Source organism: Rhyacophila brunnea, unplaced genomic scaffold (assembly GCF_057557595.1).
Source record: "Rhyacophila brunnea isolate RB1 unplaced genomic scaffold, BYU_Rbru_1.0 scaffold_18, whole genome shotgun sequence".
Taxonomy (NCBI): Eukaryota; Metazoa; Arthropoda; class Insecta; order Trichoptera; family Rhyacophilidae; genus Rhyacophila; species Rhyacophila brunnea.
Window position 1 is genome coordinate 8,878,266 of NW_028232837.1, and position 15,334 is coordinate 8,893,599.

The following is a 15,334-nucleotide window of genomic DNA, read 5'->3' on the forward strand; positions in this document are numbered from 1 at the left end:
ACGAGCTGAACGAAATCAACAACGACAATTGGAACGGAGCCAAGCGCGCCGGTTCGTAGTTAACACACGCAGAGCAAATGACCGACAACGCCAACAAGTACATCGAACATTTACATCCGCTTCGTTCCTTCGTCTCGCATTCGAGTACGAGCCAGATATTGAATATTCCGCTCATCCGAAAGTGCTGATTGGTGCTATGGACAAAGAATGTCCCCATTGTCATACGCTCAAATTCAAACATGAGTCAGCCGGGATGTGTTGCGCATCAGGAAAAGTGCAACTACCAGAAATTGAGATACCACCAGAACCATTGAACGGCTTGCTCATCGGCACGGTTCTAGATTCAAACCTGTTCCTGAAGTCCATTCGCACATTCAATTCATGCTTCCAAATGACTTTGTCCGGAGCAACAGAAATAGTTCACAATACTGCGGCAAATGGTCAACAATTCCATTCTACGTTCAAAATCAAAGGCCAAGTATACCACAAAGTAGGCTCATTGCTGCCAATGCCAAACGAACCACATACATTTTTACAAATCTACTTCATGGGCGCGGCGGTGAGGACATCAATCATGTGGATGCACGTTGCGGCTACAATAGCCTCAATTCGCCTAATGCCAGGCGCATCGTTGGCGAACTGGACGCCCTGTTGAATGAGCACAATGAATTATTGAAATTATTCAAAGCACACATGCACGAATTGCAAAGAGGCAATCATGCTATTGTCATCAATCCTGATAAAACACCAGCTGGACTGTTGTTGACGACATTGCTGGAATCATGGTTGGCGACCGCACATCGACGCGAGAAATCGTGATTCGAAGAAGAAACAATAATCTGGAGTTCATCGCTGACACACACCGTTCATAGGACGCTCTCCAATATCCGTTAATTTTCTAGAAGGGACAAGACGGATATTGCATAAACATTAAACAACGAGATCCTATCACAGATAATTCATTCATTATGAACATCATTACTCATTTTGAATTGAGAAAATGAATGGATGATGTTTTTTTTTGTTTTTATCGGCGGTCATCGTCTACAGCGCTCCATTCCTCTTTCTGTCATAGATCCCATCCCCACGCACTTACGATACATTCGTTATTTTTTATTTAACAACCAAAATATTCACTAGAAATAATTTATATGGCAGAACAACGTTTGCCGAGTCAGCTAGTATAAGTATATAAAAAAAGCAAGAGTGATTATGCAACGATTTTAATGTGGTTGAATTGGTAGCCATATCAATATATGAGGAGTCTAATTCCAAAAAGCGATAAGTCCACATTTGGTCACAAACCCTACCAAAGTCTTGATTTATTACAAAAAGCGCCACCGCCACGTCCGTGTTTCATATTATTTAAAGCTTGGTTGATTTTGCGCGTGTTTAAGTCAACCAATAAGGGAACGCTCCCATGCTGTAGCATCCGGTAAATTCATGACAGCGCCACGGAAATATGTGTCTTAAGCGGAAAAAAATAAAAAAGTGAGGTACAAGTAGCGCTACGTCCAATTTTATGTTGCCTATATTTCATTTAAGAGTTTATCGTCTGAAACCAATTGCCATTTGGTTCTAATTTCAACATAGAATACAACGAAAAAAATTATCTCCGATAAAACAAATAATTGAAGCTTGGAACATAAAAACGTTGTTTCCCGCAAATATCGAATTGTGGACATGTCGCTTTTTGTAATTAGATGCCTCATATCATGGGTTGCTACCAAAGGTTGTTAAGTAGATAATTTAGGTATTTAGAGTTAATAATGGATTGTGCCTATATATGCTAGAAAAAAAATTCAAGGTCATCCGATATACTTAACACGCACATAAAGCACAAAGAAATTACCATTATGTCTGATTTTAGAGGGCATGTCAAACTTTCAAATTGCAATTACTCCATAACATGATTTCGAGACTTACCAACTTTTGACCCCACGATATGTCCTCTAAGGCGTAAAACCCACTTAACGCAGCAAGTGGGGCTCTCGCGCAAAATTTCACAAGTGGCGCGTAAATCATCGAAAATACAACGTAATCAAATACGCCAGCGCATACTGGATTTGACGACGCATTATGCCCGCCTGCCCCATGAGTCATCGTTTTTTGGCTTCATGGCGATACGAATTAACGAAAATACAACGTAGTCCATTCATTGAACACGGCGAGCAAAATCACGCTCCTCGAAGCGTCGTCGATGCGACGGGCGAGAAGCCATTATTTAAGAACAGCGAACTCTTTGTTTAGTTATTGCGTGTCCGATTTTAATTAGAAGCCCCGAGAAATTTAATAATATTTTTATTGCTTTGTTATGAGAGACGCTGATAATAATAATTATTTTGTGCTCCTTGAGCCCCTTATTACATAGGTGAAGGGTAATCCGCGGGTGGGAGGGGGGCTACTCAGTAGTGAGCGCACCGAACGCTTTCTTGGTGGGCTTTATGCCTAAGAGGCATAATAAATACAAACTCGATGGAATTGTAATCAATCAAATATTATCTTGCTCGCGGCCTTCTTAGTCTAATGCATAAGGCGCAGGCTTCTCATTCGGGGGCTCTGGGTCTGATTCTTGGTGAGATCACAATACATCTATGCGATCTTCTCAAAGCCTAGGTGTTTATATGATTGTTTCACTGCTACTATTAGTCATTGGACCTAATGGCCTGTTGTTTAGTTGGCATTCACAAAATGCATGTTAGGTACTTAATGTATTGCATCAAATTCCTAGATGTCAATATTTTTCCCAATGTTTTACCATTAGGCACTAAGATATGTCTACACATATCATATTCCACATTTTATATAAGGTTAGGTTAGACCAAAGATGATGAAGAAAACCGTCTACTATATAAATGGAGTCTAAATACATGAAGCAAAAATGACCGCTGGTCTACTAATTAGATTAGCTACAAGTGTGTTCTCATTGCAGATTCATTTGAAAAAACTTTACACTTCTAGCATTATAGCGCCTGTACGCGTGTATGGATTTACTGGCACCAATAGTAACCATCGCGATGTGCTGACTGTCTCACCAATCTTATTGTTCAAGCATAAGCGAGACGCGTTATTGTCATTGTATGTTGCTATTTCACAGGTTCTGAAAATTGGTAAACGTCAAAATGCGCTGTACGATGCAGTTCGTATTTTTTCCAGCAGGTTCGCCACTATCATTCTACTGCGCATTCCTCATGCAAGTTCCAACTATCGTATGAAAATTCAAAAGCTTCTGAACTTTATTGATCCATACATGCAATCTTGCATGATAATGGCGCCTGTACACGTGCATGGATTTACTGTCGGCAATAGAGCTTATTTTAAACTATCATGACAATAACTGTTTACACGTAAAAGTGCTGACTGTCTCTCCAATCTCATTCTTCAAGATTAAGTGAGGCACTATGTTGTCATTTTATAGTACCATTTGACAGGACGTATTGAAAATCGGTTAACCTCAAAATGAGCAGTTCGTTATTTTACCGGCAGGTTCGCCATTATCGTTCTACTGCGCAGGCATAGATCTTACTTGCACGTTAAAACTCAGAAGCTTCCAAACTTGTTTGATTCATGCACGCAATCTTGCAAACTGCAGGATAATATATGTTTACCCATACATTTTCTTACTGTGCACAGTAAATCCATGCACGTATAAACGGGGTATAATACATGTTTGCACGTGTATTTTCTTGTTGTGGCCGCGATAATACGTACTGTCATCAGTAAATCGATGCAGGTGTAAACAGGGTATTAAAAATGTAGAATTTACAATTATTACATAAAAAATCATCATCTAAAATTGCATACCAATAAAACAATAAGACATTCATAAAAATATGCCTATTTGTTACACAACATTTGTGGTCCAAAGAAACAATGATAATATCATTATATTAAATTTACATTACATCATAAACAATGATAATATCATCAATATTATTATATTATCATTGTCTTTTAAATAACAAAGTAGCATTTTAGACACATTTACTTTATAATATTTTTATTATAATAATTTCAAATATTATTTAGTAGGTGTATTCGTGAACATGCTATGATTCTAAGTTATGGTCAATGTAAACATTCCGTTTGTTGCGAATGTTTGTAATTTAAAAAAAATATATAGATACCTACATCACAAAGACATTAATCTATATGTTACACTTTTAATTTTGCATTCTTATGCTGCGAAAAAGATATAATTTGAAGCAATCATTGTAGGCGTCGGCTTAATAGTTTGATGTGACGTCGTTAATATGACTACTGCTTAGAGGGGGGCAACGACATTGTCCATGTCATGTCTGCGAATTTACACAAAATAAATTACGATAACAATCGTCTGTATATGATTAAGAACAATTTAAGGACGCAAGATCGAATTTATGTACTGTATAGCTTCCGTCAATTATCAATAATCATACGCCGATGACTCACAAACAAAAATAATCAAGTGAAAATACCTGTAAATAACCTCCAATGACGTCTCGTATTTTTCAAACACCTTCCAAATGGCGTTGGTTCGAAGCTTACTCAATTCATTTAAAGCATCGCTATAGTCCTCCGGCTTGTCCGATGTACTGTAAGTCGATTGTATCAAGTTTTTAAGCGGCTTCACGATGTCAACATCGGAAGGTTTTTTAAGCGGCACAGATATCAAGTCAGCCATTTCTGCAACTGTCAGCGGATGAGAGGGTTACCAGATCATGCGTTCAAATTTATCTCATTTTATTTTGTTTGAAAATAAATTATTACGACAATGATACCACATACGTAATGATTTACATGCTCCCTATATTATGAAAAAAAAATATAATTTAACATACATACTTATAAAAATTAAACACGGCGATTATGATTGTTGTAAGAAGAAAAATCGTAAAATTTCAACACGATGGCCGATATTGGGAAATACGTTCGTAGCCTGGCAGCTTCAAAATAACAAAGGCAGCTGTTTGAGTCAGTTATTGCACAATGTATTTTTGGCGGTTTTCAAAATGAATGCTCATCAAAATTACACGTCATACAAATGCACAGGTCACGTCATACATAACATTGAATATTATCATGTGTTTGATATAATATAATTTTTTTAAAATTTTAACACAAACAAGAGAGAAATATAGGTAATTCACTGCAAATAAATGAAGCCAACAGGCAGGAGTGCGTAGGTATTTTCTTTTATTAATTTGTCATGTTAATTTGTAACCCATGTTAAAAATATTTAATACAATATCGCGAATGTGTACTATTATTACAAACGTAATTCGATTAGGTCATTTGCTAAAACGTGGACCAATGAAATAAACTAGTATGTAGGTGCATACATTTACGTACTTTGCTGTCTGAACGGTAAAAAACGTATGCCTCATGCAGTACACACTCGAATATAGAGTATCCTCCACCTAACCTTGCCACTTGGAATAGATTTTTTTGAATTAAAATGTGAGTAAACCTATGTACGTACTTGGAATTTACTAATACAATTATACGGCGTACGTGAGTAAACCAACCAAGTGCCTGGCTTTTACTAATGCAATTATACGGTTGCGTATATACACAAATCCTTGTCACTGTGTACAATGGCAAGGTTACGTGGAGGATACTCTAATTTAGGAGTCGTAGATATGCTTAATAACTTTGCACTCCGGCTCTAGGATGAAAATGATGTACTTAAGTAATATATTATAAAAATATTTTTTTTACATGTGTTAGGTATCTATTGATTTATTTATTATAACATAATATATTAATTAATACAAGTGAATATCATTTGATTTCATTTTATGCGAGGTAATCAGACAAAGAGGCGTATCAGTATAGCAAAGAGTGAAAAAAAGTTATAAAACGTATACTCCACAGTCCACTCACTACTGTACTTATACCAGTTTGTAGTTCCTTATCTCACTTCGGACACTGATCACTGTTGCAATCAGTTTCAATGGTTCACTAGCGAAGTGAGTGTTTAACCCTTTCAGGAACAACATATGAAATCCATTAGAAAAGATTTTTCTCATAAGTTTTTCTTTTTGCTTGGTGGATGAAAAAAACATTTTTTAAATATTCGATAATCTAGAAAATTATTTGTCCTTATATAGGGACCCTTGCACGTGAGGTTGTATTGTTTTTCTATGTGAGTAAAAATTATATACAATGAAAAAAAAGAAACGTTTATGGAATAGGGCAGGGTTTCCCAAACTATGTTCCGCGACGATTTGGAAACGTTTTATACACTGCAACACATTTAAAGATCTTCTACTAAGTAGAAGTAAAATAAGTAAAACTAAAATAATTAAAGAATCTACTTCATATTGAAAGGCGAGTGATGATCAATCTCCACTAATGTTTATGACGTCAAGTATCTAGATAGGTCATGGCTCCCACAAGGGGGGGGGGGCTGACAGGCCTCTAGCTTGGGAGCCTGGGCTTATGGGGGGCCCGGCGTGAGAGATCGACCAGCCAAGTGAGATAAACACACATCACTAACATGCACTAATAGTAAAAAAATGTTGCCTACGGCGCTGTTTCACTTAAAGCATACTAACATTTAATAATATGTAGTTTTGCCATACTTATAATTTTTGATTATTTTCGATATTTGACATGTCAATAATTGTGCATATCAACATAAAAGTGGGTGTATTAAAAATACAAAAAAATGCTAAAAATACCTTTAATTTTACCTCGAACACCATTTGGAATATGCATCTGTAGATCGTCACATTGCCTTTAACCTTAGCGATAAGTAGGGGGCCCGCTTCGGGATGTACAGGCGGAGGACCATCTTTTGATGAAAGATGGGGTATATTGTTTTTAACTGACCGGCTGACAAGTCTTGTCAGTTTAACGACAGCTGCCAAAATTGGCAGAATGGTTAGCTGCGCTAATAAATAACCTACAAAGTAAACTAAGTGTTCCGTTAAAATTTCCGGGTTTGCGAAGTGTTCCATTGCAGAAAAAGTTTGGGAAACCCTGGAATAGGGAGTGAAATATATTTGTATAAACATTAAGTAAGCCTGTATGATGAAATGTGTCCATATATTTTGGGCAAAAGAGAGCTTTTTTTTGGAATTATATCTCGTTTTTTTTCTGGCAAATTTTCTCATGGCATCTTGATGCAAAATTTGCCGTGGATTTCCCAGGGTAACTATGCTCTTTATCGTCAAACCTCAAATCAAATGGCGCTTTGGATACTTGGCATCGTTTAATGCGTAGTGGATGGTTGAACATGGACGTCCTGGATGTCGTTGGTAAATAAGTGACAATATGGCCACTCCGCTTCTGAATTCCATTAATTATTTTGCTATTCGCTTTTTATAATTGTTTACTAATATGTTTGCACAGAAATGTATTATTTATTTTACAGTCCTAAAATAAATGAGCTTGACGGCTTTTTGCCATTATCTCAAAATTGCAAAAAATGGAGGTTACCGACCTTGAAACTAACAGTCCCAGTTATGAATTACACGAGTACTTATCTGCTCGGAAGATAATGCTAACGTTCATTATTTAATAAATAAAATAATATATAAATGCATATTTTCTTGCAATTTTTGGGTAGGTACCTAGTTAAAATTTGTAGAAAGTACTTTTTAATGGTTAAGTTAAAATCAGGGCTCGAAATGAACCGGAGCGCATCGGAGTGCCGTTCCGGTTCATGAATTTGGTAAAGGTATCGCTCTGTCTTGTGGAAAAAATAATTTGACCGTCTGAAGTAGATAGGCTATAACAACAAAAAAAAACTAACACATTTATTTTATAAAATACACTTACATAAAATTAGATAACAGCTATGTTAATATTTTAGAGAAATTTAATTATCTAGCGCTCCGGTTCGTAAAATTTTCTATTTCGATCGCTGGTTAAAACATCCCCTTATTCCAAATATCGCTTTCAGAATCTTTCTTTTAAATAACAGAATTGTATATCGAATAATTATGAAAACAAAAGAATGCAAACATAACATTATTTAGTCAAACTAAATGTTAAATTAAATGTCAGTGTCAAAATTGTTTGTGAAATTTAAAATGTTTAAAAAAGCCATAGAAATAGTGAAAAACGACTTGTTGGGGTAAGTCAATTTGCTTGAAACATTACTGTACTGTCACAGATGCAAGATACATTTTTTTATGAATAGATATTTTAAAAATATTATTCCGTCTAAAAACTAACCTCAAAGCTGACATTTTATTTTTTGGTTGTCATCGTGTAGGTCTTCTCCCATTCTTATTCTCTACTCGACGATTCGGGTTCGTTGCAGAGGCCATTCTCAAGAAACCTCTCTGCGACGTCCCAAGTGTGAAACAACGTATTTTTAAAAAAATATTTATATTAGAACTCTTATGTTTTATTACCTAACTATTTATATGTTTTATAACTACCTAGTGTATTAGTATAAAAAATAATGACAATAAACACCAACATAAGTTTTGTCATTATCAGCAAACCAATTGAACGTGTAAACATGGGTCAATCGCAGTGACGTCCCGTGGGGGTAAGCAGATTGAGCGTCTTTTGGGGGCGGCAGTTACTCGAAGGGCGGCAAATTGAGGAGAATCAATAACTATGTATAGGAATAGGTACCTAAACTTAGTAATAACGGAAATATCTTTCCATTAAAAAATTCAGCTCACTGGTTGGAAAAAAATATACCTACATATGAATTAGCATAAACGGTTTAACAGGACTGTATTTTTTTCGTCGGGTTCGCGATGTCTAGTTTACTTCCGTTGTCTTTGGACATCACTCCTTGATGACCAGCAATGACACGTGCAGATTTTCGAATTATGTTTGAATTATAAATGTAGGTACATACTAAGGTACTTATCTAATTAATTTATTCAACTATTTTTGCCAGTCATTTACGAGTTTTGAAAGTTGTCACGTGTATTTTTAAATGTATCTGAAACCGCGGACTCGCAATATTGTCTATTGAAGTAAAGGTGACATTTAAATTAAATTTTGTGGCATATATTTTGTTAATAATATATTTCTTAGATATTGAAGTCGTGAAAGGGTAATAAAAAATACTGTATAATGGGGTTGACGCTGCCTAGGGGCGGCATTTTGTCTAGGGACGTCACTGGGTCAATGAGAAATGGGACTAGTCTCAGGAAATAAAAACTAGAATTGAGATCGCAAGGAGTGCCTTTCTCAAAATGAGACGCCTCCTTAGCAATCGAGACCTTAACCTAGGTCTGAGACTGCGTATGGTACGTTGTTGTGTTCTCTCAATTATTCTGTTTTATGGTATGGAAGTATGGACGTTAAACCAAGAGATGTCACGGAGAGAGTTCAAGCTTTCGAGATGTGGCTGTATATACCAGTGGTATTCGTGTGCGGCCACCAGAGGATTTTGCTACGGCCACCGGCACTTTACAGAACAATATTTCAAAAATTTATTTATAAAATTATGAAATTGATTAAATATGATTTCTCTTAAATTTCTTTCCACGCTCAAATGATCCATATTAATGTGTTCTTGTGATGAGATCATGTGTGCAATAATAGTCCATATAATAAAAATATTATAATAAAAACCATTTAAATAATACCACGGTTGAAAATTTTTGGTCGAAGTTATACGTTGACCAAGAATCAAGTCAATTCAAAGAATTGGCAACAATTGCTTGAAGTGTTAATATTGTCGATTTTTCCTACTACTGTATACTGTGAAAGATCATTCAGTGTAATGCACTTCATCAAAACAAATATCGAAGCCAGTTGACAGATGTAAACCTTAGAAGCAGCAATGCGGCTCGCATTGGAAAAAAGGAGTATTGAGGAGTTTCCATTTGCATTATTTTTAAATAAATAGATATTATGTACTACAATGTTCAAATGTCTTTTATTAAATGGAGTTGTATATAAATACATTAATCCATTTTTTAGTACTTAAATAAAATTTAGCTTTAATTTTTTCAATCACATAATAAAAGTGAAATTTGGTGCGGCCACCAGACGTTTCCATAGAACTGTCAATATCAATTGTGCGGCCACAGTTAAATTTCACGTGAGAACCACTGGTCTACTCTATATTAAGACGTATTTTTTCTGTTATTCGCGTTATATATAATATTATCGGTGAAAAAATATATACCAAGGCGCCATTTAACGGGCTATTTGTTGTCGTTTAATCTGGGGTATTATCGTGGAAAAATAGAAACTTTTTTTAGCCGGTAAATGTAAATAAACATGCAACTAATGTCATTCACGGGAAAATTCTAAACGCATGCGCACCGGTCATGCGTTTCGCACCCAAGAGAGTTACCCTTGTTGAGTATGTATATATATTGTATGTATTATGCTTTTACTAACAGGAGAAAATGTTGTGGTGAAAATGTGCAAGCTTTGAGCGGAAACACTACGCCGTACCACAAATGAAAGCTTCGTGCTGTGCACAGAAATTACGAGACTTTTAATCGTATTAATCTGTGCTCAGAGAACTCAACGAAAGAATTGGTTTTCAGATCTTGTAAGTAAATAGACGGGATTTATTCCATAGAGTTCAAAGGTCTATTTTGGGCAAGGCCGGCTATAGACAGATCGGGGCACTGAGTTACGAGTTACAATGGTAGTGCTAGTTATTTATTATTATAATTCAACGAACAATTCACAAGATTTAAGAATATAATAACCTTTTATTGGACATACATAATTTGAAAACACTTTTAAGAAATATATAACTACTAGAAAAAATCGTCACTCAGCAGGGTTCGAACATGCGCCTCATGGGATTCGCGTCCGTGCAGTCTGACCACTAAGCTATACGTGTCGTATCTAATTGCGACGGAGTGTTTTCAAATTATGTATGTCTAATGAGGTAACTTGTTCGCAGTAAATGAAGACTTTCAATCAATATTATTATTTTTAAGTAAGAATATCATTATTTTTTTACTAATGTGTGTCCAGTACATTTTTTTCTTGTTTGTCCAAGATTTGTAATGGACGATTGTAGATTTTTAACTAACTTCCCGACTAGCTAGACATTTGAAACTTTTAGAATATATCATAACACGACGACAATGCATTCTTTTAATACTTATAGCCATTTTTAAGCAGAATTGAATTCATTTTTAATAAATTCTGTTTTCTATGGAAAGTTATTATTGTCGGTTGCTACGGGGGTCCTAGCAACTAAATTATTAATATATACGTGCGTTACTATGGAAATCAATATGAAATGTCAAAATGACATTTCAATATTCTATAATATTTATTCAGTATTTCTATCAAGTACAATAAAAAGTTTTTATTAATACATAGAATTGTCAAGTTTATATGATTCAACAGAAAATTTAAAAACTTGGTATATAAAAAGTTCTTTTTATCTTGTAATTACTTCTAGGTCTCTACACAAAACCGCTGAATAGTTATTTTTTATCATTTAGCATATAATTCGATTGCCATTCATTGCATACGTTCAAGTCTTAAGTAGAGATCATGTAGTTTTTTTGAACTATACAGTTTTTTATTTGTGTAAGATCGTAGCACCGTAAACGTGTGTATATAAAACGGTCAGCTAACAAGGTTGAAGGGTCTACGCAGGCGTAGAGGCTGTACCGTCGCCGGCACGATTCCAGTCCATTCTACGTCGTAGAACCAGCGTGACGTTTCGCTCAGACCCCGTGCAATATTGTCAATCTCCAAAGAAGTAATATCAAAATACTGCAAATGTCAATGGTATTCGACAAGACAGGTGTTTTTCGGTGTGGTAGACATTTTCGCCACTACATGTGCGTCGCGTTCGACAAATAATCTGTGGTCCCTTGAGTTAAGCTGCGTGAGTATTTTTTATATTTTTAAAATGTAAATATTGAAAATATGTGATGCATAATAATGTGTTTTCATAGATAATGCGATATATCAATTTCTTTGTTGTGATACGGGAGAATTTTGACAGTCTATGATTTTATTATTCTTATTATATTATTATCTTTATTCAAATAAGGTACAATTAAATACACAGATCTGGTCATATTTTTATATATTATATTTATAATTAGATTTATTTAAGTAAATGATTATAAAATTAAAATGTTTAAATACGTCTTAATTTGTCTAATAGGTAGGTATTCTATGCTTATAAAAATCAATTCTTCATTTGACTGACCCTGGCGTCTTGGCTTATCCAAATTATATAATTATCATCTTAATTTATTTATGTTGTTAAAATTCAGTAAAATTAAAATATTTGTAATTAATGGTAATTAATTCAATTTGAGAAAGAGATATAGTTATAAAGTATGTACATAACATCAATTGTGGCAATTATTAACGATTGTATATAAATAGCTAAATTAAAACACCCATAGCCAACAAAAAATATTTACAATAATTCGCACATGTTTATTATCTATGTACCTACTATGTATTATATTCTATCAATTAGTGATACTTGATACCTTCATTTAGCTATTTTGTCTTGCGACTTACTGTACTATTGATAAACGGTAGATTAACCAGATAATGGAAAAAAAGAATTTTATATTTTTATGATGTTAAAATTTAATATTGATTCACCGTCTCAATTTTATTGTCCAATGTCAAACTCCGTCGGTGTCTCACAAAGTACACCAAAACCCCACGGAGCCGTAGGTGGAAAAGCATCTCTCTCTGATACCGTGGGTGCGAGTTTGATCCCGCATTTACCGAAAAAAAAATACATTTTTGTGTTATTGATGCCACAATAATTGTTCCCATTCTTGTTTTGTATTAGCTTTTGCAATTTACTACAATTTTTAATTTTGCCTCTACGTGCCGCTCTGTCCCATGCGTATTCTTAACTTAAAGTCAGATAAATTCAGTCAACGCACATTTGAGCTCATGGCGACCTCTGTCTTGGATAACTTCTCCTGAGACATTCCCAGACATAAAAAAAACATGATTCACATCAAACGTTGGATCCTGTGGTCGCCCGATTAGGACCGGGTGTGTTTTGGTGGGGTCATTTATTTCAACGACACCCCCATGATGAATCCAATAAGTTGGATGAATACTTAACAACCACTTTCTGTGTAAAAAATGCCCTCGTAGGCTTTGGGTTTGATCTCGGTGAGATCACAATTCATTTTTATGTGATTTTGTGAAAACTTTTCTGTGAGTGTTTCACTATAACTGCACTATTGGCAATGGGTCTCATGGCTAGTTGTAGTGCTAAAGTTAAATCAAAATGCTAAATTTACTAGCGAAAATGGTAATATAATATTACATACATTATACATTATAATATATTATATTATAATGATTGGATGGATATTACAAGATGCCTTCATAAAGCATACCAAAATTTATAATCTGTGATGATTTTTTATAATATAGGTACATAATATATTTATAATACTAGGAAAATGAGAGATATCTCTAGAATATGTTTGTTAAAACTCTCACAGTCTATAAATAGTGACAAAACCTATCACTCACTATCTATCACTAAATATAAATGTTGAATATAATATAATGACTAATGAGTAATACATGTTTCATATTATATTTATATTATATTATTTATATTATATTATAATTTTTTTGAAAAGTTTATAATGCATGATAGATAAGTTCAAACCAATCATTTTCGACTATAACTATATTATGGTGTCTTTTGAACTTTATTATTACTAAACTTGATGGCGATGTCTTCAGCTGGGGCACGGTGATTACGCGACGCGAAGATTGTGCAAACGACGCGTGCAGAACAAAACATAATTTGTCATAAAAATTCAACATGCGTCCATTTAATGTTATGTTTATTGTTCTATTAGTAATAATAATGATAATAATATATTCATTGACATGTTTTCTTATTCAAGTAAATGGGTAACGTTTTTAGTCATCTTTACACGATTTAAGAATTAATTCCCTCGACGCCATCACAAAACAAATTGACGTGTTCACAGCTCGACTTTCGCCCTCCGATTGGCAGCGACTCTGAAATTTCGTCGCACCCATTATTGTTTTTAGTGTGGATGAAATAGAAGTCATAAAAAATGAATATTCTGTACGCTATAGCGATGAACGACGGCGACATTAATTATTAATATATTTAATAATTTGTCAAACCGACTAAATGCGTGAATTTATATTGTGGTAACAAACAATGCTTATTATGACAAATAATATCGAAAAAAGTGAAATTTCCTACAAAATGACTTGCAGCTAATTTAACCATTAATCTAGTAACGTTTTTTAAAGGTTGATTGTCTTTAGGTCTTTTGTTCGTTGCATCGATTGTTTTGGGTAAAATGTCGACTAATGTGGAATAATATTTAATTCAAATTTTCGTAAATGAACGCCATTTTCCTGGCAGCGCGTGTTGCTATGTTGATTAAGGCCATGCATTAGTTGAGGCACGGTCTAAAAAGATCGTCGCTAGGCGATGCGCGGATTGCGGGTGGCGGGTGAAAATGACGCCTGTCAAACGAAATATTAATTGTCATATAAATCCAACATACGTCCATTTTATGTTCTGTTTATTGTTCTATTAGTAACAATAATAATATATTCATTGACATGTTTTCTTTTTAAAGTAAATGTGTAACGTTTTTAGTCATCTTTACACGATTTTAGAATTAATTGACCCGTCGCCATCACGCAGCAAAGTGACGTGTTCCTGGGTCAATATTCTCTCAGTGAATGGCAGCGAGTCCAAAATTTCGTCGCCCGTACAGTTGAAAATTATTTGGCGTTTCACTGATGCGTCACTTTAAGTCCATAAAGAACATGCATAGAAAATATAAAACGAAGGTGTGGGGCTCAACAGTTGTGTCGGGCATTTTCATTTATTTAGTGACAACATTGTACTAGACGTGCACTTTTAAAATGAAAAGCTCTGAAGACAAACTAAGGAAAGATGAGCTATATTTTAATACCTACTATTAATAATTGAAAATAAATACCAATTATGAGTACCTACCTATAAATCTGCAATAAAAAATAAGTAAGTATAAAAATAATTTCACATAGGTACATACATAATTAATATGGAACGATTGATAGATACATAATAATATTTTATATTATATTATATAACAACTTGTTTGGTGGTATTTGGGTTGTCACAGTGTGCTCTCACAAGTATAGTGGAACAGCTTAACCTTGAAATTGCCGAGATTGCGATTTCTTCTACTGCGCATGAATTACTTAGGGTAAATTTAACTATTTTTACCGTTGTTATTTCCGATTGCTCTTAGATGAAGCCTATTGCATCGTTTTCTCTCGCTCGGCGTCGCTCTAACTACGTCATATTTTATGTCAAAACTATTGAACTTCACGCTTCAAGCCAGATAGTTTTGGTTTCGCAACCCATGAAAACAACTGCCTAAACCAGAATCGAAAGCTTTTT

General features: G+C 34.6%; 2 protein-coding genes across 2 annotated transcripts in view; one reads left to right on the forward strand and one right to left on the reverse strand.

The window, feature by feature from the left end:
* The window catches only part of ALiX (programmed cell death 6-interacting protein-like protein AliX), a 30,905-nt gene extending 26,232 nt beyond the window's left edge, over window positions 1-4,673 (reverse strand). Inside the window, exon 1 of the mRNA XM_085945146.1 lies at window positions 4,458-4,673. Coding sequence (XP_085801272.1) covers window positions 4,458-4,663 — 206 coding nt within the window. The 5' untranslated portion in view covers window positions 4,664-4,673. The remainder of the gene's footprint in view (window positions 1-4,457) is intronic.
* A 6,901-nt stretch (window positions 4,674-11,574) lies between these two features.
* LOC147073184 (uncharacterized) overlaps window positions 11,575-15,334 on the forward strand; it is a 251,673-nt gene continuing 247,913 nt past the window's right edge. The window contains exon 1 of the mRNA XM_085945149.1: window positions 11,575-11,776. The gene's annotated coding sequence lies outside the window, so the exon portion shown is untranslated. The remainder of the gene's footprint in view (window positions 11,777-15,334) is intronic.